Raw genomic sequence first — 25,512 nt, 5'->3', positions numbered from 1 at the left:
TTGCACGTTTCTAAGCAGTAAACCTATTTCCCTAAACTCAGACTAAACTTGCTTTGTTTTTCTGGATTAAAAAAGGCTTTGTCTGCATGGTTAAAGCTCACCCTCTGGTATTCTTAGTTAGCTACTGAGATAATGTTGAAATTTCACTTCCAGGCTCCTGAGACACCAAAGGAAACACGGTTTCAAACAGACGATGACACACAGCTTCAGTCTGCTACAACAATAACACAGCAGAGCAGTAACATAGGTGTGCTCTTTGGTGAAGACAAGCTGATGGCATCAGTCCCTCTACAGCTACCTGAACACAGCACATACACAACTCACAGAGCTGTTACTCCAATTCTGCCTTCACGTGAGAAGGTTTCATTTGCATCCCACAGGTGCTCTGAGTGGGAGCTGTCCCTGAAGGAAGCACAATCTAGTGAGCACTTTTCACCCTCGCCAACTCCTGATCGAGATTACCAGGCAATGCTTCCAGAACATCTGAGAGCTCCTGACTGTAGCCAAGTGTCCTTGAATGACAGGAGCCTCCTGTTGTCAGTGTTCAGCGACTCTATGTCAGCTAAGCTTGAGAGCCAAGCTCTGACTAAGAAAGAGTCTGAAACCCTTGGAGACACCGAAGACTTTTCACCAGACTTTAAGAAGGTCCTCACAGGAACTAGAGAGAAACAAGCGTCCGAATCTGAATTAGGTAAACCGAATGTCCCAGTAAAGCAGCACTTCAAGGGCTCTGAATCTCCACAGCACTCTGATTCAGATATGGAGTTCTTTGACTGCAGACAAGCCTTCTCTGACTTTTCGGAACCAGAAGATGTGATTACCTATCATATCTCTGAACCCCCTTCACCAGTACCTGGGAGTAGTCTTGATACTGGCCTTCAGCGTGCTACTCAAGCAAACCAGCTCTTCTTGCGGGCAGAAGATAGAAATCTCTTCTCTACCAGCAGCGAAAGTCTTCCTGAATTTGCTTATGATGTAGAGGCGTATCAGACAGACAGTGGGCTCCCTGTACTGGAGGAGCTCCCTTCCAGAGATCAGGCAGAATACTATGACGATGATGACTTCCTGGGACGGGTAAGAGGTTGAGCATGAGCACAGTGCTGTGGATCTGCATTCCTAAATCAAGAGACAAACAAGCAGTCGGTACTTTGGAGACTAAAAGACACTGAAATGCTTTTGTGTGCATAAATATTAGAAATATTGCAAATGTCATAACACAAACACTTCTTCCTCACACCAGTGTGCTGTTTGGGGTTTGTTTGTTTGCAGTATCTCAAACTGTTGCTGAAATGCATGAGCTGCTGTAAGGAGTCTTTAACAGAGACATTTGCACCTGTTTGCTTTGATTTCTGCCTGTTGCAGTTCATCCCACTCACATGTACAGATAATCCCCCCCTTAAATATATGCAAAAAGAATTTCCTTTAGCTATGAAGGATACAGTCATATGGGGCAGTGCAGTTATGCTTTTGTTTATGCACAGCTCTCTTAAGGTAAAGAGTTGAGTTCTGGTCTTTGGACTACTACCCCAGCTCGAGTCTTTTATTTTTTAGCCGTTCTGTTGCAGATTTGTGGGAGTACTTCAGACCCCCCTTTGTTCTTCAGTAGTAGTAGCGTCTTCGGTACAGGTGGCCTTTCATTTGACTCTGGGATTCAGGACTTCCCTACACTGACTGCACGTACCCAGGCCAAGTGCAGCTCATCGCCTCTAACTCCTGCTAACAATGTTTCCACTTTGACTTGTTTGGACGTCAGATTGATGGACAGCAACAACTTCTGGCCAACAATCTGGGCAGTTCATTGCTTGTGTTGATGCTCACCTGAATGCTGTAGACTTCTGCTCACATGCATTTGATTAGCAGAACCTGCTACTGCTACTTACCCTCTTGATTCCTGTGGAAGCAGTAACAGTGTACTCAGTTTTTCACAGCATTGCACAGAGACCTGTGGCTGCAGAAGTTAACTGTAGACACTGTTTAGACCCATGCTATGTTGACCCATGCTGGTTATGTGCAGGAGATAGCTGAGGAGCTAGGGATGCTGTCCTCTGATAGCTCAGAGGAGGATGTACTGACCACCAGGGTGGTCCGACGCAGAGTAATCATTCAGGTAAACGAGCATGACTGCGTGCAGTGCAGTGCGCCTGTGGCCTGTTGAAGGTTTAGTGGATAGTTTTGCTGCTCCTTTTTCAGCCTGAGCTTTTCAGATTAATCCTGTATAATACACTCGGCTCAAATTCATTTTCCTCTAATGCAGAACGTCATATTTCAGAGAGTCAGCTAGAAACTTTGGTCCTTTACAATTTCATTGACTTTAGATTCACATTTTTGGTTTTTTTGCTTGTTTTTTAAGATAAATTTGTATTTCTACACTTTGTTCTACACATGTTGTCGTGTCACCATTAGGGTTTTTTTCTTTTGTTACTGGAAGTGATACTTGTGCATTGAAACAGGAAAGCTGCACTGTGTATAACCTGAATGGACCCATAATGACGCTGGTATTCAGCAATCGTCAACACTGTTTTCAGACGGACTTGAAATACAGAGATCTGTTGGAGCTGACTATTATTAATTACCGTTGGATTGATTGCAAAATGTTCTTTGACGTCTGTAGATTGTGCGTAATGTGAGTGAAGGTGTGAACCCACAGCAAGCGTTTTGTGTCTTTTGCAGGCCGATAACCTGCCAGACATCCCCCTGCAGACCCTGACAGAAGAGAAGTACATCGATGAAGATGGCAACATGGTGGTCAAGAAAGTGAGGAAGATTCAACACTGAAATCTGTATTACACTTAAAACCTGGTCCTTCATACAGAAAACCTTTACAGTGACTTGCCTCTCCAACAGGTCACGCGGAAGGTCATTCGTAAATATGTGTCTCCAGACGGCATGGAGACACAGGAAGTGACCATCGAAGGCTCTCACCAGGAGTCGGTCCAGATAGAGGAGGGAGATGCTGTTTCAAAGGTGGTGAAGAGAACTGTGCTTCATAGTGGAGGCGATCAGAAGGAGGTGAGAGCCTCTGACGTCTGCTAATCCTACTGTTGCTTTGTGTTTTATATCCGGTAATGAGGAGAGTTATTTTGCTGCAGTCGAGAGTCAATTTATTTTTTGCCTCAAAGTGCTGCAACCTGTTGCAGGTGAGGGGAAAGAGAAGCGAGCAGAGAGGTGAAGTGCAGGGAGAGAGTGCTGCTAATATTAAATACAGAAGTGCTGCATATACACACTGTGAGACTGAGCGAAGACAAACTGCTTAGTCTAACAAACTCAACCAAGGGATCATTCAGGGCCTCCTGATGCAGCTGTGACGGTTTTAAGCCTGAATCCAACTGGATGCTGGCTCCAGTGGAGGGTCTGGCTGCAGCTCAGGTAGATCAGTCTGCATGCCTGATGTCCTCGGGGAAGAAATTCACCCCAAGTTAACGTCTCTGATGGACTCGCTTTCTCTCCGATGTGTTTGGGTGAGCCAGTTAACTGTAAATCCAGTTAACTGTAAATCCAGTTAACTGCAGGCACGTCTTTGCTGTACTTCAGTCCACTGTTATTCAAAGTAACCGTGACATCGTATTTCCTTCCCAGCTGACCTTTTCAGAGTCCCCAGCTCTGAGCGCTGCCACAGCGTCAGAGTTTGAAGTGGAGCCAGTGCAGGGCAGAAAGGTCAGCAAGGTTGTCAAGACAACTGTGGTGAGAGGCGAGAGGATGGAGAAGCACACAGGAGACCCGTCGCTGGCTGCAGACCTGCCTTCAGCCAGAGAGGACTTTGAGAAGGTGAGTAAGATTTCAGCTCGGGAATAATATTTGTTTTTAGACGCCTCGAGGATGAAAGGACACTCGTGGTGTAATGCAGGCATTTTATCACTGCGCTGAGAAAACCTGAGAGCTTTCTAGCATTTGATCTGTCTTTCCTCATTCTTCCCCTCCAGGCAATGAGTTACGCTGGAGGATTTGGAAAAGTGCTAATGCCGCATATAGTAGAGAAAGAGATTGTACAGGATGACGGTTCTGTGGTTAAAAGGTTGGACTGCATGAGTGTGCTGTGTGACCACACTGTGACTGTCCTAACCTTTACTGTCTGTGAGGGAGAAAAGAGACATGTGCGCACATTATTTATACAACTTCTGTTGTTTTCATCAGATCCTGAGATGTGCAGTGTAGCAATAATAGATGCAGACACACATATTTCACATTACTGGCATTCCTGGTATGAAACAATGGTGCCATTACTGGTACAACCAGTGAGTAATAAAGCAAAGTGACAGCAGCATATGCTAATGTTTGCTTATGCTCTGCTGGTTTCTGATGCTTGTTTCAGCCACGTTTTGTTCCAGCGGGCTAGAGAGAGAACAGGCTGTGAACTTGTTTTTCATTTCAGTCCACATGATGTGTGACATCATTCTTTTAAAAGGGCGTCGCCACATTTGATTTGATCCAACAACAAAGCCTCCAGCTGGACTCAAACCAGCATCCTTTTAGATGTGACAACACCATGTAACCACACGAGTATAGATGCAATACAGTTAAAATTATTAGGGATTTAGGAAACAACACAATGATTCTGAGTTTGTTTAGATGGTTCTAGAAATCTGAAATATCAGAAAAACATTTCAAATCCTGATGCAAATATTTAAACAACAGTTAAAGCATGATGCATCATGTGGTGCGATATGATTCATTAACATGGAAATGAAGGTGATGCATTTATTGTTCTTTATGAAACAAACGTGGAGCCTGGCAGTCTGCAGCCACTTACTGTGATCCTGGATGAACTACTACTGTTTCCTGTTCCTGCAGAAGCCAGATGCGTAATTCACGCAGCCAGAAGAGGACCGTGGTGAGGGATGCTCAGGGGAAGCATGTGCACCTAGAGCGCCTGGACAACACCGCAGATGCCCTGCAGCCTGATGCGCTGCAGCAGCACCTGCACCGACTGCTCCAGCGCTACTGTGAGGACACCGAGGATGAGGAGGAGGATGAAAACCTTAGCTGAGCAGCTGCTTCCACTGATCTACATTTTCCACTGAAGCTTTTGGTGACGTACACTTCCTCAGATCGAACCGCCCTCTGTCCCTGCTCATCACTGGAGTTTTTCTTTCTTCTTCTTTGGTTTGTCAGATATTGGAACCGTATTTTTGTGCTTTAACGATAGATGTTCGCTCTGATTGTGACCAAAGATAGCCACCCCTCACCGTCCTGATGATTTTTGTTCGTGTTTCGCTTCCTGCGGCTGCTTTGATGTGATGTAGGTACGATGCACCAAAGGCGGATTAGAAAGAAAAGGCGCGTCTCGGATGTTTCGCCTCACGCACCGGCCTCTTCTTGAAGAACTCGTGTAAACATTTGTACATAGGGGAGTTGATGACAAAAAGTCAAGCTGGGACTGGAAAGAAGCTGAAATAATTCAAAGCATTTACCACGTTAGCCCACCTGAACCTGCTGTACATGCACCAGCTGCAGAACGGCCACAGTACACATGAGATTAATGCCAGATAAAGTGTGAATGCGTATCATCAGAAACTCAGCCGACATCAACCCGCCCATCTGTTCACAAAGGCTGTGTGCTCACACCTTTTGTCATCTGCCCTTACTTTATCCACGTGTCTGTCCTTCCTGCACGTGTGGAGCATTGTTTCTATCACCTGTGTGTGCCGTGTCTACGGAGAAAGAAAGTAGTGATGATGAATGTTTCGGTGCAGCACTCATGTCCTCGTGCTTCATGTTGGTGCTTTTCCTTACCTGCAGCTACTCGTAGCGTTTCCACACCTTTTAAAGCGCAGCTTTGACTGTTACTGTCAACAAATCTACAGGAAAACCCAACGCCAGCTCTGCTTTTGCTCCTCTGCTGCACACAGCTGTCATTGGCCATGCATGCAGCAACATTTCCTCCAGCCTGCAACACTGACTTTAATATAAAATGAAGTGTTGAGTCTGTGAGAAAATGGACAGTTTGCCTTTGATTTATTAGGAAAAATGGCATCACAGGTTTCATGGTCTCAGTGTTCTTCAAGCTCGTTTAGCAAATTATGGACGGAAAATAGACATTGGAGCAAAAACCATATGAGTTGGTAACAGTCGGAAGGAAGAACTATCAACAGGAAGAGACCTCTGGTAGCGATTAAAGAGAAAATGAACAGCCCACAGGCTCTAATTAGATCAACTGATCGCTCCAACAGAAACCAGTGGGTCCTTTTAGAGTCTGGTTATGGTCCCAGTAACACTCTGTTGGTTTTGGGCTTCTCGTCAGATTTGTAGACACGTAACAGCAGACTTGTCCTTTAGTTTTGTTTTTCAACACATAAATAATGTAGTCGTGGATTTGCTTGTTTCCTGTCATCACTGTTACCACGTTTGACTTTAAAGCCACTTTAAACCCAGGCCGAGGCTTTTACCTGCTTCATTTGTGACACCTGTGTTTCTTTATTTATTGCTGTGTGTGTGTGTGTGTGAGAGAGAGTTTGGATGTATTTTGAAGCTACAGGTAAACCTTTGTTTGTTCCTTTGCCATCGCAGACAAACAGTTGTGTTGCTATAAGGCGGCTGCGACGCATTCAGACATGATTACGTGTGTTTGCTGTTCATCTACATATTTTCCATGTAACAATGTTGCCATTTACTTTGATCCACTGGAAGAATAAAGGTCAAAAAGAGAAAACCAATCTCATAACGGAGCATCTTAATTCCATGGTGATGACAATATATACATATTAACAGTGCAAATATTTATGCGGGCATGTATGACTTTATCAGATGATCAAAATAAAAATGCTAATGAGGTAAAAGAGCTGCAGTGTGTTTGTGGCACAACAATAAAACTGTACATGTCTCGAATGATGCCCGTTGTCATTTTTTCACCACATATAACTTCAAAGAGTTTGTGGCAAAGACGAAGGATATTTCTGTCCACTGGGAGTTCTGGGAGAACACTGGTCAAAGCTGAACTGAGCCTGCAGCAGGTGAGTTTTCTGTAAATCGGTTAATGCTGAAGAAAGTGCCAACTGTACACACGGTTTTATGATTGTAGCTTTGGGAAGACTTACTCGTATTATCTTATGCTAATTTTAGTGTATCTGATAAAACCTGAATCTTTATACTACGAATGTTACAGAGATACACAGAGGAGGGTCAGATATGCTGCTTTGAATGCACATTTATCAGTCTCAGAGTTTGTGGAGGTATTTTGGTCCTCTGTTCTTTACAACATGAGGTCATAAATATGTGAAAAGCTCGATTACTGCTCACGTGTTTGGGATTTTGGCCAGGCTTAAGCTCGGGGGTGGGGAGGGCCTCGAGGGCCGGTGTCCTGCAGTCCTGCAACACACCAGTTCATTACCTCTGGAGAACCTCCAGACATGTAGAGGAGGTCCTTCAGCAGTCTGAATCAGCTGACACGTCTAAAACCTGCAGGACACTGGAGGCCTGGAGTTCCCCTTCCTGCTTTAGCTGTTGGACCTCAGCTAGCACAGAGGTTTTACATTAACAGCTTGGTTTATGAGGTATTGTATTACCTGACAATATAAAGCATTTTTAGACTGTTGTGATTCGGTGCTATGTAATAACATTGAACTCGAGGAGTTTGTGGTCAATTCGATGTCTACGAGGTTTTGTAGGTGCAAAACACAACGAGCAACAAACATAAGTAGGGACATAAACATAATTCTGTGTAATAATGTGAAATTATAGATACTCTAAGCAGTGCTTTTGCACATCGGTGAACCTCTAAGACGCTGCTTGCTGACCAACGTTGTTTGAGACATGTTGCTGCTGTTGCACACCTGATATATTTTCTCTTATTAAGTTCTGCTTTTATTTACACGTCTCCACTCTCTTGAATTGGGATTGTGTGGTAGTATGTGTTAGTGCGTGATGTTAGTAGGTGTTTCCTTTGACACAGCCTGAGAACTCTTTGTAAACTCTTCTTCACAAGCTTTGGTTGTGTAATCTGGCTAACTCGCACACAAATACACAGGATAGATTTTAGTCTTGGGTTGTAGTCACTATGTTTATGTTTATATATAGATGTTTTTATTTACTTATATGTGGAAACCATGAAGAGGCCGCTAGGAAAGCTGCAACCACCAAGTACCTGCAGAGGGTCAGGCAAGTCCTGAGGAGTCAGCTGAACGGTAAGAACAAGATCCGGGCCATCAACACGTACGCCCTGCCCGTGATCAGGTACCCTGCTGGGGTAATAACCTGGCCAAAGGAGGAGATAGAAGCCACTGACCATGCATGGTCTTGATGCATGCATTCACCCCAAGTCCAGCACCCTGAGGCTGTACGCTAAGCAGAAGGAAGGACTGGTGAGTGTCAGCACCACAGTCCAGGATGAGACAACGAACATCCAAGAATACATTGGGAAGATGGCCCCAACTGACCGAGTGCTCAGTGAATACCTCAGGCAGCAGAAACCCAAGAAAGAGGAGGGAGACGAGGAACTATCATGGAAGGACAGGCCCCTGCACGGTATGTACCACCGGCAGATAGAGGAGGTGGCTGATATCCAGAAATCCTACCAGTGGCTGGACAAAGCTGGACTGAAAGACAGCACAGAGGCACTAATCATGGCAGCACAAGAACAAGCTCTGAGCACAAGATCCATAGAGGCTGGGGTCTATCACACCAGGCAAGACCCCAGGTGCAGGCTGTGTAAAGATGCCCCAGAGACAATCCAGCACATAACAGCAGGGTGCAAGATGCTAGCAGGCAAGGCATACATGGAACGCCATAACCAAGTGGCCGGCATAGTGTACAGGAACATCTGTGCCGAGTATAACCTAGAAGTCCCGAGGTCAAAATGGGAGATGCCCCCAAGGGTGGTGGAGAATGACCGAGCTAAGATCCTGTGGGACTTCCAGATACAGACGGACAAAATGGTGGTGGCTAACCAACCGGACATAGTGGTGGTAGACAAACAGAAGAAGACGGCCGTAGTGATCGATGTAGCGGTTCAAATGACAGCAACATCAGGAAGAAGGAACACGAGAAGCTGTAGGGGTACCAAGAGTTGAGTGAAAAACTCTAAAAGATGTGAAGGTAACAGTGGTAATCGGAGCGCTTGGTCATTTTTACATCAAATTATTTCAACATTTTGTTTTAGTTCAGTTTTATTTCTACAGCTCCAAATCACAACAAAATTACTGCTTTATACTGTAAAGACCCCACAATAACAGAGAAAACCCCAACGAGCAAGAGCTTGGTGACAGGAGGAGGAAAGAAAAACCCCTTTTTAACAGGAATAAGTCAGGGAGGGGCGGCATCTGCTGAAACCGAGTGAGGATGAAGGGGCGGGGGCGGGCAGGTTCAGCAGGATTTTTCACAATCAGCATCAAAGCACAAAAAGAAATATCAAAGCTAAACATCAGCAGCAAAACTTCAGAAATATCACTGATGCAGAGTTCACATAAGGAATGAAAAAACAAATCGCTCATTGGCATAAATCACATTTTATTTGAGATTTCTTAAACATCAGGCTTGGCCCATCATGGCAACATTAAATACCAGCAGCCCATCATACAGTTCAATCACAAAGATAAACCCAAAGTGTCCTTTGAAATGGACAAATGTGATCAAAGAAATCAATACGAAGCAGTTCTCTAAATATTTCAGTGATTATTTAATACAGAAAAACACACCTGTGACTGTCTTTAACGGCTTCCTCTGCACTCAATTCAATCTGGAATTAAAGTTTGTTCCCTGTGATCTCCACAACAACCGTTTCCCTTTCAGTCAGATGGTGGCACTAAAATAACTATAGCGTAACATAATGAGTGTTGAGCATGAGTAACCCGGTCAGTGATGAAACTTAGCAAACTGATTTACACGGTTAAACAGGGTTCGACTTTAAGCAGAGGATGAAATACGGAGGATGTTCTTAAAGGTAAGTGAGGAGAAGGACAGGCATCAATATCACACTGTAAAATGTAAACAAACAGATTCACATAATTAACTTATTATTGTATGAAAATATGACTGGCAGGAGTCAGAATGGCTTTAAGAATCTATGTCTACACTTCCTCCCACGATGCTCCGTGATGACCGAACTCACTAAAACAAACGGTTTCCCTTTTAAACATGTAGTTACAGTTCCTAGTAAACATACATCAGTAAGATAAGTCAACTCATATGGATCAAGCAAAGAGCAAATTACATGATTACCAAAACCTATGGATCAGCCAAACAAAGCAGGCTTGTGTCTGGAAACAGAAACGTGATTAAAAAGTTTGATATCGGTCATTGTGCCAAAAGGTAAAAATATCACAATAGCACAACATGTGTAATCCTGACTGGGAGCTTCACAGACTAGCCCATTAAAATCAAGTGGAACCAGTGGCACCATTAGAGTCCACTTCTATTTAAAAAAGAATATATCAAGAAACCAGTAATAAAAATGCTGCAAACAGAGATATGTTGAACACCCTGCACTCTCTCTACAAAGTGATGTTGTCAAAGTGTGAACTCCTTTACATTTAGAATAAACTTCAGTTCAGCAGCGACAATGTAAACAACACACTGAGAGGGCAGAGCGCTAGCAAACGAGGGGGAGGCGTGGCTTGGGCATCCGATGGAAAGACGGCAGAAGTCAGTCAGCTGACTGCTGTAGGCTGGAAGGTGGTGGAGGTCATCTCAGCTGAAAGTGGAGCACAGTCAGACACAAACCCACACAGTCAGCTTCACCCACTGCTCTGATCTAGTTACTGGGCATTACGGCTCGTTAGATGTGGAATACGTGTCAAGCTGTTAAAGGGAAACTTTGTCTCGTTTGAATGTTTAACGCTGTTCTCGAATACTTTGTCCAGACTGTGGTCAGATGTCCATGTGACGGAGGAGCAGCCTGCTGTTTTATTCTGGAAATCGAGCAGGGTGGTGATTTAAACAAACATGTTCGTCCGATCAACCAACACCAGCACATGCAGAATGATCTCTACACCAAAGCACCAACATTACTGGTTACGACACCAAAACTTGGAACGCTTTGTGTCTCGAGAGTGTTAGAAGAGCATGTTTACTCGTCGGCCGGTTGCTTAAAACACCTGAGAGGGTTTCTGTGTCTCCCAGCATATGTTGATGTTCTGGACTATTTGTGCAACCTCTGTAATTCCCTGGGTCAACACACCTGGATCAGATGATTAGTTCATCACCAGGCCTCTGGAGAACTTAAATCAGCTGTGTTGGATCAAGGACACATCTCAAACCTGCAGGCCCTCGAGGCCCGGAGGTGCCGACCCTGGTCTAGATATTGTTTCATGCTAACAGCAGCGACACTGACCCGAGCCAAATGCAAAACTGGGGAATAAACAGTGAGAAAAGATGACGAGGGAAACATGTCAATGGCCGTCACCATTAAAACCTTTCCTGTTGGGGGGTTGTCTCACTGCTGGCTCTCTGGCCTACCTATGGTTAAGGAGCTGTACCTGATCCATCAGCCCACTCTCTCCCACTACACTGATCAGATCAATATCCCTGGGGTTTAACTGACTTGATGCTACACACTCATTAAAACTGTTCCTACGTGTCTAAACATTATAAGCAATCTGGTGGCGATCTTACTTGGTGGGAACGGTGGGAGAGCCGGAGCGGTGGAAGTGGATATTCTGCCACTTGCTGTCACGGCGGTGCCAGATGCGAGTCTCCTCTGACTGCATGGTGCGAGGCATGCCGCTGCTATCGATGTACTGGGTGAGGCGAATGTAGGCAATGCAGGCGGCGTCATCGCCAATGAGGTGGACGTGAGGGTTGAGCAGGATGGTGTGGATGGGCTGCTTCCCCTTAGACAGAGCTGCAGAGGACAACAACACTGTGACACAACCAAACACTCGACAGGGACCACATATTAGCTTTAAAGCATCCGATGCATTATTAATAATTACAAATATGTGAAATTGCTCGGCATATAACAACTGAAAGAGGCTTCAGTGGCTCTATTTTTTTTAAGAAACTATCTATTAACTCTGTTAATAGATAGTTTCTTAAATTACATTTACATTTCATAGAAGGTATTAGCTATGCACCAAGCCAATATCCAGCATCAGTCACATCTAAATGACTGAAGTGAGCGACAAATCTGGCTTAAAGTCTTAACAAAACGTATAAAACGCTGATGCATCAGCTGACTGAGCTCTGGTGTCGACCTGCTGGTGTGGCAGCAGCATGCAGCTGCTTCTCAGACTTAAACGAAGACAAAACCCAAGACTGTACAGAGTAATTTATGCAAGACAAGTTTGGTTTTTTAGACAGGGTGTTAGCGTGTTGGAAAGTAACACCACAAACACGGCTGAACTTTTGCGGAAACATGGAAATACACTGAATATATCCAGGCCTCAGATACTAAGAAAATGACCTGCATCAACCAACAGTGCTGGAAAACACTGGGACGCACGAGGAAACCCGCTCCAGAGAGCAACCAGGTGAACTGGTTGAATTTGTTGCTCTTGATTAACAACCGCTTTCTGTTGTGGTAAATGTTGGTTTTGCTGCCCAACCAGCATTTCATGTCCAAACATGCTGCACAAGCCAGTGTGCCCTTTACCATTTTCATGGCTTGGACTCAGGAGATTCATCGCTACAGCAGAGAAGTCCACAACGCTCCACGTTGTTTCACGAGACAATGTAATACCAACGTAATACCAACGTAACACCAACGTGACACCAACGTGACACCAACGTAACACCAACGTAACACCAACGTGACACCAACGTGACACCAACGTAACACCAACGTAACACCAACGTGACACCAACGTGACACCAACGTGACACCAACGTGACACCAACGTGACACCAACGTGATACCAACGTAACACCAACGTAACACCAACGTGACACCAACGTAACACCAACGTGACACCAACGTGACACCAACGTAACAACAACGTAACAACAACGTGACACCAACGTGACACCAACGTGACACCAACGTAACAACAACGTGACACCAACGTGACACCAACGTAACACCAACGTGACACCAACGTGATACCAACGTGACACCAACGTGACACCAACGTGATACCAACGTGACACCAACGTAACAACAACGTAACAACAACGTGACACCAACGTAACACCAACGTGACACCAACGTAACACCAACGTGACACCAACGTGACACCAACGTAACACCAACGTGACACCAACGTAACAACAACGTAACACCAACGTGACACCAACGTAACAACAACGTAACAACAACGTGACACCAACGTGACACCAACGTGACACCAACGTAACACCAACGTGACACCAACGTGACACCAACGTGACACCAACGTGACACCAACGTGACACCAACGTAACAACAACGTAACAACAACGTAACAACAACGTGACACCAACGTAACACCAACGTGACACCAACGTAACACCAACGTGACACCAACGTGACACCAACGTGACACCAACGTAACAACAACGTAACAACAACGTGACACCAACGTAACACCAACGTGACACCAACGTGATACCAACGTAACACCAACGTGACACCAACGTGATACCAACGTAACACCAACGTGACACCAACGTAACACCAACGTAACACCAACGTGACACCAACGTGACACCAACGTGATACCAACGTGACACCAACGTGATACCAACGTAACACCAACGTAACACCAACGTGACACCAACGTGACACCAACGTGACACCAACGTGATACCAACGTGACACCAACGTAACACCAACGTGACACCAACGTAACACCAACGTAACACCAACGTGACACCAACGTAACACCAACGTGACACCAACGTGATACCAACGTAACACCAACGTGATACCAACGTAACACCAACGTGATACCAACGTGATACCAACGTGACACCAACGTGATACCAACGTAACACCAAAGTGATACCAACGTGACACCAACGTAACACCAACGTGACACCAACGTAACACCAACGTAACACCAACGTGATACCAACGTAACACCAACGTGATACCAACGTGATACCAACGTAACACCAACGTGATACCAACGTAACACCAACGTGACACCAACGTAACACCAACGTGACACCAACGTGATACCAACGTAACACCAAAGTGATACCAAAGTGATACCAACGTAACACCAACGTGACACCAACGTAACACCAACGTGATACCAACGTAACACCAACGTGATACCAACGTAACACCAACGTAACAACAACGTGACACCAACGTGACACCAACGTAACACCAACGTAACACCAACGTGATACCAACGTAACACCAACGTGACACCAACGTGACACCAACGTGACACCAACGTAACACCAACGTGACACCAACGTGACACCAACGTGATACCAACGTGATACCAACATAACACCAAAGTGATACCAAAGTGATACCAACGTAACACCAACGTGACACCAACGTAACACCAACGTGATACCAACGTGATACCAACGTAACACCAACGTGACACCAACGTAACACCAACGTGATACCAACGTAACACCAACGTAATAAAGACAATAGAGGAGTCAGAGCTGCAACAGGTGGTGAATGAGGCAGTGCAACACAAAGGGATGCAGTCACTCTCCACAGTGGCTTCTGCACGCGATGCACTTCTTACAGGAAATGTGAGCCTAAACTGGGACAGCTACGATGCTTCATCAGACCATGTCCCGCAGGAACACTGTACCGTTCTCAAAGTAGAAGCGGTGGAAGTCTGTGCCCTCCACCAGGTTACCCAAGGCTTCAGGTTCAAAGGATGTGAGACCAGGATCACATATCTTCCTGAAAGAACACAGGCAACACATTCATTAGCTTTATGGAAACATATGAACGTGTGAGAGTTTACTGACAAGTACTTTAATGACTAACGTGTAGGCTTCAAAGTCTCCATTGTTAATGGCCTCAATCAGCTGCTCAGTGGCCTTGATGATCTCCTGCTTTCGAGCTGAGGGACAGAGACACATCGCTTTAGTTTGGGATATCTGGACAGCTTTGACATAATGAAAACACAGTTAAAGGTTAAAAACAGGAACACAAAGACAGCATGAGTTCATCGTCACAGCATGAGCGTGGGCTCCACCTTAAATAGCACAATGTTACATGGAGATGGAGGAAAAGCTGGGAGGTCAGTGTGGTCAGCTTGGTTCGATAACATTACCTTTCGTGCTAAGAAGGTTAGCTAGGAAACAATGAATGGACACAATAAGTACTGATGTGGCTTTGCATGCAAGCACTAGTGAAAGAGAGTCACACAACATGATCAAGTCAAACAGTGCAGACGTAACAAGAATCTTACTGCACAACATAACCCAAAGACAGCATCTTCAACAACTGCACCGGGTCATTGGCTGCTTCTGTGAAAGGCTGGCAGTTGAACTCCAGGGTGACCAGTTCACAGACGGTTTTCTTCTTACTAATGAGAGTTTTATAACAAGGTTCATTCTGGTCAGACTAAGATCTGCCAACGACGTTGCTCCTAAACGACAACCAGAACTTTACTTGGAGCTCAGCGTGTAGGTCACTGAGTGGCTGAATAGCCATCAAACACCAGACCACGACTAATAACACGCTACTGTTGTGTGAACTATTTGCACCTCCAGTCCAGAAGCACCAAGTTCTACATGCTGATGGGAGTCCAGATACTTCATCTCTGAGGCGATCGTGTCAGCGCAGGTTTATGTGTCGGGACGTTTTCATGTTTGCTCCATTCATCCATCAAAGCAGGGATTTCAGGACTGTGTGATAGATGGCTGACAGTTGGTGCTGTAAGCACCTCTGGTGATGTTCCAGTTCGACATGTGTCGCTCCTCCCTCAAACCGCCCGTCCGTCGTGCCGTGAAGAGATGGTTTCCTTACTTTGTGCTATGGACCGGCTGTTTGGTCACTCCTGTGTCGTTCCCACAGTCTTCCACAGAAACACCTCATGTCTGGGTGCTCACTGTGTTTGAGGAACCTCTTTCTGTACCCTCTGTTGCTAGTGCAAGTACCATGAGATATTCCCACATGTGGAGCAACAGTGTTGCTTCACTTGTTGCTACCTTATTAAGGTTATGGTACCTATTATTAAGTACCCTATTAGGTATTAAGGTACCTAACACTTCCCTAATAAAATGGCATGGATATTAAAACCATCCATGCAACGTGCAATGAAACTATATTTCACCATCATGCAAAGAAGAAGCACACAGGGTTGGGTTCAATTTGGTGTTGATTATTTCCAATGTTTCTGATCACTCGTAAGTTCGTCAGTACGGGAGATAACCATGGAGGAGAGGTGACGATCAGCGAGCAGCAGTATGGCTTCTTGTGCGCTACAGATGTGCTGTTTGATTTGAAAACACTGATTGTGATGATCAAAGGAGCTGCAATGTGTCTCTGCACATCTATAGAAAGCACATGAGCATGAGGAAGTCAGGGGTGGCAGATGGGTTTAAGGTGCCATGAGGCTGAAGCTGCAAAGGGTGGGGTGGAGCAGGTGGAGGAGCAGGTAGAGTGCAGGCAGGACGAGGCAGTGATATCAGGGGCTACTTATGACAGAAGGAGAGCAGGAAAAGGCGAGATTTACAAGATGCAAGTGAGACCTGCTATCATGTACGCTTTGGAGATCACATCACCAAAGAAAGGAGACGAAGCTGGAGCAGAACTGGAGATGCTGTGACTGTGGCATGGACACGATTAGAAATGTGAACATCAGATGGTGAATATGGAGGCAGGAGGAACAGAGGCACACCACGGAGGAGATTCAGGATGTGGTCACGGAGAACACGCCGAGTGTTGGCGAGACTCGGGTAGGACGGGTGAGATGACTCAGTCAGAATAGTATGAAGGAAATGGTTTCATTGAATAACAGGAAAATTAAAGGCAACATTTGGCAAGTACTTGGACACGGCTAGAGGTGAAGCAGGAGTCAGAATGCTGAGTCACTCCCGTTTACTTTAAAGGCTTGTGACTGATAAAGTCTAATTTAATACTTATTATTAACAACAACACAAAAAGAAACAACAGCTCAGGGGCTGCTGTGGTTTCTCACCATCATTATTAACTTTATGAACAAATGAAGCAAATGTTTAATGCGGCCCTACACAGGAACGACACAGAACTACACACCCTCAGCGTCTTTAACATCATTTATGAACACGATCACCTAAACGCTCCTTTTCTGCTTTTTCTTTCTGGAATCTTGCAAAATAATAAATCCAAAGTTGGTTTACAGGTAATCAGTCACATTTTCCCTATGACAGATTTAGTCAGGACAAAAACAGTCTGTAATAAAGCACAAAGACAATCAGCAGTCATTATGTTCACAGGGACAATAAGGATCTAAACTCTAATCAGAGGCTTTCTAAAGAAAACGAAACAACTCATTTTTATGAGCAGGATGAGTCAAAACCTCCAACCCTAAAGCTGCCAAAGCAAAAAGGACAAAGTGTAGTGGTGACAGTGACCAGTGAGTGGCGCTGTCCCACAGCAGCAGGGAAACTGGTTTGGTTGAATGCATAAACAGTCTGGTCAGCAAACATCCATCGCTCGCTCTTCACCTGTTGGAGCTGATTCTAAGTTGGCGTCTAAAGAAGCAGAGCTAACGGCACACACTGCTGTGAGGAAGCTTTCTAACAGAGCGTGAGACAAAGGTCCTGATCTGGATCACATCAGTCATTATGTTCTTCATCCCTGCTCAGAGACATTTTCAGATAATATCAACAATTAGGTGACGCGCACAGCTTCAGGCATTAAGGAGGGCGACTTACACTGGGAGTCGATGGAGTCACTGAGGGGCACGCCACTCTGGGGGCCGGGGTCTTGTGAGCATGTTTGGGGGCCGCAGTGACACATGGTGTGATGGTCAGTGAAAAGGATCATAAAGGACGACGTGAAGAAGAGGAGCACGAAGGCGGCCGCCAGTGCCCGCAGGATATACTGGCAGCACTCCTCACCACTGGGCCAAACACTGGGAGAGAACCAGCAGGAGGAGACGGAAGAAGAGGAGGACGAAGCAGAAGACGATGAAGACAAAGAGCACGAAAGGCAAGGGGTGGGTAAGAGGCAGCTGGATGAAGGCAGGTGAGAAGTGAAGGGGTCCAAGTGCTTAAGGTGGTAGATCTGCAGACTGGGGCAGGGGGACGGTGCTGAGATGGAGAAATCAGAGGATGGGTGGAGATGGAGGAGGAACGAAGAGGAGAATGAGATGAAGATGGAATGAAGAGGAGAATGAGATTAAGATGGAATGAAGAGGAGAATGAGATTGAGATGAAGTAGGAACGAAGAGGAGAATGAGATGGAGATGGAATGAAGAGGAGAATGAGATGAAGATGGAGGAGGAATGAAGAGGAGAATGAGATTGAGATGAAGTAGGAACGAAGAGGAGAATGAGATGGAGGAGGAACGAAGAGGAGAATGAGATGGAGGAGGAACGAAGAGGAGAATGAGATGGAGGAGGAACGAAGAGGAGAATGAGATGGAGATGGAGGAGGAATGAAGAGGAGAGTGAGATGGAGATGGAGGAGGAATGAAGAGGAGAATGAGATGGAGATGGAGGAGGAACGAAGAGGAGAATGAGATGGAGATGAAGGAGGAATGAAGAGGAGAGTGAGATGGAGATGGAGATGGAACGAAGAGGAGAATGAGATGGAGATGGAGGAGGAATGAAGAGGAGAATGAGATGGAGATGAAGGAGGAATGAAGAGGAGAGTGAGATGGAGATGGAGGAGGAATGAAGAGGAGAGTGAGATGGAGATGGAGGAGGAACAAAGAGGAGAATGAGATGGAGATGGAGGAGGAATGAAGAGGAGAGTGAGATGGAGATGGAGGAGGAACGAAGAGGAGAATGAGATGAAGGAGGAATGAAGAGGAGAGTGAGATGGAGATGGAGGAGGAATGAAGAGGAGAATGAGATGGAGATGGAGGAGGAATGAAGAGGAGAATGAGATGGAGATGGAGGAGGAATGAAGAGGAGAGTGAGATGGAGATGGAGGAGGAATGAAGAGGAGAGTGAGATGGAGATGGAGGAGGAACAAAGAGGAGAATGAGATGAAGGAGGAATGAAGAGGAGAGTGAGATGGAGATGGAGGAGGAACAAAGAGGAGAATGAGATGGAGATGGAGGAGGAATGAAGAGGAGAGTGAGATGGAGATGGAGGAGGAACGAAGAGGAGAATGAGATGAAGGAGGAATGAAGAGGAGAGTGAGATGGAGATGGAGGAGGAATGAAGAGGAGAATGAGATGGAGATGGAGGAGGAATGAAGAGGAGAATGAGATGGAGATGGAGGAGGAATGAAGAGGAGAGTGAGATGGAGATGGAGGAGGAATGAAGAGGAGAGTGAGATGGAGATGGAGGAGGAATGAAGAGGAGAATGAGATGGAGATGGAGGAGGAATGAAGAGGAGAATGAGATGGAGATGGAGGAGGAATGAAGAGGAGAGTGAGATGGAGATGGAGGAGGAATGAAGAGGAGAGTGAGATGGAGATGGAGGAGGAACGAAGAGGAGAATGAGATGAAGGAGGAATGAAGAGGAGAGTGAGATGGAGATGGAGGAGGAATGAAGAGGAGAATGAGATGGAGATGGAGGAGGAATGAAGAGGAGAATGAGATGGAGATGGAGGAGGAATGAAGAGGAGAATGAGATGGAGATGGAGGAGGAATGAAGAGGAGAGTGAGATGGAGATGGAGGAGGAACGAAGAGGAGAGTGAGATGGAGATGGAGGAGGAATGAAGAGGAGAATGAGATGGAGATGGAGGAGGAATGAAGAGGAGAATGAGATGGAGATGGAGGAGGAATGAAGAGGAGAATGAGATGGAGATGGAGGAGGAATGAAGAGGAGAGTGAGATGGAGATGGAGGAGGAACGAAGAGGAGAGTGAGATGGAGATGGAGGAGGAATGAAGAGGAGAATGAGATGGAGATGGAGGAGGAATGAAGAGGAGAATGAGATGGAGATGGAGGAGGAACGAAGAGGAGAGTGAGATGGAGGAGGAACAAAGAGGAGAATGAGATGGAGATGGAGGAGGAATGAAGAGGAGAGTGAGATGGAGATGGAGGAGGAACGAAGAGGAGAATGAGATGGAGAAAACAGAAGATGAAGAACACTGAACATGAAAGGCGTGCAGGAAATGACAGCATGCACAGCGATGTTCATGGAGGAACGATGCAGTGATGTAAGGTGACCCCGGTGCCCACGCTGTACCACATCCCTGAATCTCATCTGTGCTCCTCCTCTTCTCCTTTTGCCTGCCAACTGCATATTCACCCTCTTTTGTCCCCCTCAGCTCTCTATCTGCATACCCTCACTCTCAGCCATCGCTCTGATTGGCTCATTTCTGACCTTCTTCGTCCTGGTCACCCCCAGTGATCTCTGCCACCTCCAGCTCCTGCACCACCTTCCCTTTCACTCTTGAGATCACCAGTCATCCCTGACACTCAGCTTTGCCCACTCCAGCCCGCCTGTTCTTCTTGTTCACCGTGTGTTGGCATTTAAGTGCATCTTCATCTGATTTCATTTACACGCGTGTTTTTAATGACTTCCTCTCATCTGCAGAGCATAACTTCACTTCTCCAGGCTCCCTTTTCTCTTCTCTACAAATCATAACGTCATCTGTGAAGATCACGGTCCGTGGAGGCTACAGGACGTCAATCGTTACAACTTCTTCTGGGCGCAAAAGGTTAGCATCACGCACTAATGTCAGTTATGCAACAGAGAAACAGGGACGAGCAACAATGGAGGCCATTGTAAAGCAAAGGTCTCGTGTATAGGCTGGCATGCACATTAATACATCTGAATTATGTGAATGATTGAGAATCTGCTCTATCAAAAGGTCACAATTGTAGCGAACACACAACAGACACACATCAGCTCCTTTAAACACGAGATGCAAGAGACTGGGAGAGAAATTAACGGCACTGGATTTGACATTAAATTTACTGAACCACAGCTACTGAAAAAGCCATCTGTGAGCCAGCTGTCATCAATCCTTCATATCAAGCATCCTTGAAAGAGTAGTTGTCAAACAGCTAACAGATCATCTGCAGAGGTTTATTTGAAGAGTTTCAGTCAGGTTTCAGAGCTCATCACAGCACAGAAACAGCTTTAGTGAAGGTTACAAATGATCTTCTTATGGCCTCTGACAGTGGACTCATCTCTGTGCTTGTCCTGCTAGACCTCAGTGCAGCGTTCGATACTGTCGACCATAATATCCTATTAGAGCGATTAGAACATGCTGTAGGTATTACAGGTACTGCGCTGCAGTGGTTTGTATCATATCTATCTAATAGACTCCAGTTTGTGCATGTAAATGGAGAGTCCTCTTCACACACTGAGGTTAGTTATGGAGTTCCACAGGGTTCAGTGCTAGGACCAATTCTGTTTACATTATACATGCTTCCTGATAAATAAAGATTTTGCTTTTCATCTGTTCCTGTGTTTCTTCAGATGATGGCACATTGTGTGTTTGTCAGTACTCAGACATATATTGAACTCACTGACTAACTAGTGTAAAAACAGACAACAAAGCAGTGTCATCCTGTGAACAAGGTGTAGTTTACATCTGGACCGCCCTACCTCTCACGTCCTCATCCTCGATGGTCGTGTTGGCGCTCTCGCTGGACTCCTGCAGAAGGACAAACCAGAGGAAGCCTGAGTATAACAGTTTCACTGACATCAGTTTGCTCCATGTTCAGGCATTTCACCATCACCTACTTGAACACCTGTTACAACTTGGAGTTAAATCAGCAGATTGAGCAGATGGCCAAAGCCAATGCTGAAGACATTTGTTTGGCTTTCTCAGAAATCATGTCTCAGTGTTGTGTAGCTCAAAACGATAGTTTAAAATCAGATGAGACAAAAATGACCTTGTCAGGACTTGTTACTCATTACCAACGTTGGTTTTCCCCCTTTTTGCCTTTTTGAAGTCTTACGAAAGGTGAAATCTCTTACTTTCAAAGCTTCATATATTCAATAATTTCTTCTTTCAGGGACCAAAATGTTGTTTTGTGTTATCATTTGAAGCTTAACAGTGGACTTAGCATCAAAATGTGATTCAAGTGAACATGTTTGAAATACTTTGTCTCATTAAGGCAGTTTTATCTTTAGCAGCATCCTCAACCCTTTAATATGTTGTATCCTTGTTCACATGAAACAACTGCTTGTAGGGCTGCACGATTAATCGTTAGAAAATCGCGATCTCGATTCATACTTATGTGCGATCTCATTTCCAAATGACAACGATTAAAATTTTTTTTTTTAAAAAGACGACGATTGTACCGCATTTTGATCCGGGACGTACTCTGCATGAAAACAAGCGCTCACTCTTCCTGCTCAACAAATGACAAGGGCGGAGCCTTATACCGCGTGATACAGAAGCTGTGCCGTGTGATGCTAAAATTAGCAGGAAAAAACAACAGAGAGCACGTCAGGGATGACGAGAAAGTGACAGGAGAAAATCCGTCCCGATCAACCACCCAAACATCAATAACGGGAACCTTATACAGCGCTTCCCTATACACGTCGAACTCCCGCAGGCACAAAGACATCACGGAGGCTGTCACTTATCACCTGACCAAAGATATGGCTCCATCAACACTGTGCAAAACGAGGGATTTAGGAAAACGATCAACACCCTAGACAAACGCTACACAGTGCCGTCCCGCAACTATTTTTCTATTGTTGCACCACCTGCTCTGTACACGCAGCGTCGAGCAACGGTGGAGACGGAATTTCAAGCAGGACAACATTTTGCTGCAACAACAAAACGTGAGACATTTGTTGTTTTATGTTTATTTATTGTTTTTATGTTCAGTCTCAACTGTTACGAAGTTGATGTGCAGTTAATAAGTGCAATAAATATTTATACTGGAAAAGAGAAGCGTGAGAGAATCGTGATCTCAATTCTAAGCCAAAAAAATCGTGATTCTCATTTTATGCAAAATCGTGCAGCCCTACCAGCTTGCATATGCATCTACACAGCAGACTACGCACATATAACATATGAGCTATCACAATATCCTCACTCCACAAAGCAATAACACAAGCATGCATTTCTGTCTATGTCTTATGGATTTACGCGCTGATGTAGATCCATACGTTTGCACAACACTGTGAGAAGCACTGAGGATGGCTCTGGTATCCTTGTGCTGTCTCTTTGCTGTGTCCAACAACATGCACAGCTGCTTGGTCACAGCACATGATGATGCTTCTCCAAAGAAACAACCTCAGCACGATGCACAATTTAAACATTAAACATGATATTCGTCACAGTAAGCAGATGACCAAGATTACGTCCAAATGATTACATGCAACAGTTTATAACGTGCAGTATTTCACAGATCTCTCGGCTGTTTTCTTGCATGACGTTGAATTAGAGCAACGGCACACAAACACCATCATCAGAAGCAGCATTAAACTTCTAGTCTAAATGGTGACGAACAGCAGCAGCAGCTTCAGATCAGCAGGCGATCAGCCGTGTACCTTATTTCCATCAGCTGGGTTGTGGATAACAGTGGTTTGAGGCTCCTGATTTGAGAGGAGGAGGAGACGTTGAGTGAAAGTCGATTAGTAAGACTGGCACGCAGGCGTTCAGCAAAATGGACTCAAGTGAAAGCAGTGAAGGGAAGTTTAACAGCTGCTATTTAGGGAAAACAGGTCATCACTACAAACAAAACTGCAACTACAGCAATGACTACGACTGCAGACACGAGATGATTTGGCACTGAAAGCTGCGACGACACCCACAGATGGTTCTGCTTAGTGCCAGGATGACAACGACAGGAACACACATGGTGGTGTAATGTTTGTAAAGAGCTGAACGCTCACTGAAGCATCAAAGTACTTCTATAAAGAGACACGTGATCAGGACGGTTTCCCTGCATGTCAACTCCAAACTCAGCAGCTGCGAACCTGAGGCAGACCAACTCCTGTCAACAGGGTGAAGCTGTGAGTGAGCTCTGCCACTGTGCTACACGAGCCCCACTCTTATATTGGTGCAGGAACCTGGAAGTATTAATCTGAACTGCATGTTTGCATTATCAGACTTAGTGAGGGACATTTAGAGAAGGATGCAGATTTGTTGAGTGGACTGACGTCTGTCTCATTTATGAACCAGGGGTTGAAAACACAAGAAGCTCTGATATCCATTTAAAGACAAGCTTTAATCACCAATCACGTCTGTGATTCCAGCACATGTGACGGGTTTGTCAACTCATGAACTGATCATTGCAATCAGATACGGACAGAAGGCTGGGGGTTTGAATCCACTGAACAGCTACCCTGAGGTACTGTCCCTACACATTGCTCCCCGGGCGCTGCCCACTCACTGTGTGCTGCCCACTCAGTGTGTGGGTGCTGCCCACTCACTGTGTGGGTGCTGCCCACTCTGTGTGGGTGCTGCCCACTCACTGTGTGCTGCCCACTCAGTGTGTGGGTGCTGCCCACTCTGTGTGGGTGCTGCCCACTCACTGTGTGGGTGGGTTAAATGCAGAGGAGACTACGGGGACTAACACATATTTAAACTAGACTGTTCTTAAAGCCTGGACATGAACGGGTGCCAGAACAAAATACCTCACATCTGTTCTCTAGACTTGAAGATGAGATCAATTTCAGGTCCACGTGAGGTTATTGTTTATAAAAAATCTACTTATGTTCTCCTCTGCCAGACACTTTATTAGGTACGCCTTTTGTGGCATATATTCAACAAGGTTTGGAGCTTCCTGTCCACACTGACACAACAGCATTGTGCAGCTGCAGGTCCAAATAATGCTGCACCACATCCCAGTGGTGCTCTGGTCTGGACTGATCCCAGTACGAGACATTAACCAGTTGGAACCAGCTGTCATAAGATGGGTGGACACTCAGGGCGGCTGTGCTGTTGAAATAGTGCTCAAAGAAAACAGCCCCCATTTCATGTTCTTCTGCATACTTTGGGCATAATCAGTGGTTATTTGACTCACTGTTGCTTTCTTATCAACTCGAAGCAGTTTGGCCATCCTGCTCTGACATTGTTGGCCCAAAGAACTACCGCCCACCGGATATTTTCTCTTTTTGGTACTATTGTCTGTGAAGCCAGGAGATTGTTGGGTGGGAAACCGTAGTGGATCAGCATTTTCCAAAATACACACTGCAGCCCATCCAGCTTTTCTACCCACGCTTTTTAAAACTGTCTTTCTTCGATGTTCTGATGCTCTGAACTTCAGCAGCCCGTCTTGACCCCACCCACTGAGTTTCTCCTGTGTAGCTTGCTGATTGGATACTTGTGTTGATGAGCAGTTGTACAGAGGTGCACCTAGCAGACACTCTGGTGAGGATATATTAGGGTCATGAAGGAGGTGAACTTTAGTGTGAATACTGGCATCCAGCTGGGGGTGTAAGAAAACTACAACTTGTGATTTGACTTTGGCGTGTTTCATAAATCTGGTTTTATGAGTCGGATCTGTTTCCCTTCTGCTTTGCTAACAGCGACCTTTGTACCTGCCGGCCTCTAACATCGAGGAACTCCTCCATCTTCATACCTTAATTGTCTCAATGCAATAACAACCAACAGTGTATTAGCCACAGCTGGCTTGCAATGGTCCCAGTACCATTACA

General features: G+C 45.4%; 2 protein-coding genes across 64 annotated transcripts in view; one reads left to right on the top strand and one right to left on the bottom strand.

Moving 5' to 3' along the window:
- Nucleotides 1–6,773, top strand: part of ank2b (ankyrin 2b, neuronal) — a 154,564-nt gene extending 147,791 nt beyond the window's left edge. For 27 of the 43 annotated variants that reach the window (XM_026159507.1, XM_026159612.1, XM_026159602.1 and 24 more), the window contains 5 exons: nucleotides 2,671–2,754; nucleotides 2,845–3,009; nucleotides 3,577–3,765; nucleotides 3,921–4,012; nucleotides 4,789–6,773. In XM_026159507.1, the coding sequence (XP_026015292.1) occupies nucleotides 2,671–2,754; nucleotides 2,845–3,009; nucleotides 3,577–3,765; nucleotides 3,921–4,012; nucleotides 4,789–4,984 (726 nt within the window). In that variant the 3' untranslated portion in view covers nucleotides 4,985–6,773. Of the gene's footprint in view, nucleotides 1–153; nucleotides 1,075–2,014; nucleotides 2,108–2,670; nucleotides 2,755–2,844; nucleotides 3,010–3,576; nucleotides 3,766–3,920; nucleotides 4,013–4,788 lie in introns of all 43 variants that reach the window. The other 16 variants (XM_026159308.1, XM_026159546.1, XM_026159375.1 and 13 more) reach the window with 3 other exon arrangements.
- Nucleotides 6,774–9,418: 2,645 nt separating this feature from the next.
- camk2d1 (calcium/calmodulin-dependent protein kinase (CaM kinase) II delta 1) overlaps nucleotides 9,419–25,512 on the bottom strand; it is a 78,820-nt gene continuing 62,726 nt past the window's right edge. For 6 of the 21 annotated variants that reach the window (XM_026159701.1, XM_026159662.1, XM_026159710.1 and 3 more), the window contains 7 exons: nucleotides 23,401–23,445; nucleotides 21,496–21,544; nucleotides 15,102–15,122; nucleotides 14,813–14,888; nucleotides 14,631–14,725; nucleotides 11,542–11,770; nucleotides 9,419–10,621 (listed from right to left, as the gene is read on the bottom strand). In XM_026159701.1, the coding sequence (XP_026015486.1) occupies nucleotides 10,618–10,621; nucleotides 11,542–11,770; nucleotides 14,631–14,725; nucleotides 14,813–14,888; nucleotides 15,102–15,122; nucleotides 21,496–21,544; nucleotides 23,401–23,445 (519 nt within the window). In that variant the 3' untranslated portion in view covers nucleotides 9,419–10,617. Of the gene's footprint in view, nucleotides 10,622–11,537; nucleotides 11,771–14,630; nucleotides 14,726–14,812; nucleotides 14,889–15,101; nucleotides 15,123–21,495; nucleotides 21,545–23,400; nucleotides 23,446–25,512 lie in introns of those variants that run through there. The other 15 variants (XM_026159720.1, XM_026159683.1, XM_026159692.1 and 12 more) reach the window with 6 other exon arrangements.

The sequence above is a fragment of the Astatotilapia calliptera genome, chromosome 3 (genome assembly GCF_900246225.1).
Source record: "Astatotilapia calliptera chromosome 3, fAstCal1.2, whole genome shotgun sequence".
NCBI classification, from domain to species: Eukaryota; Metazoa; Chordata; class Actinopteri; order Cichliformes; family Cichlidae; genus Astatotilapia; species Astatotilapia calliptera.
The sequence above is the reverse complement of the archived record's forward strand: the minus strand, read 5'-3'. Positions and strand labels throughout refer to the sequence as shown.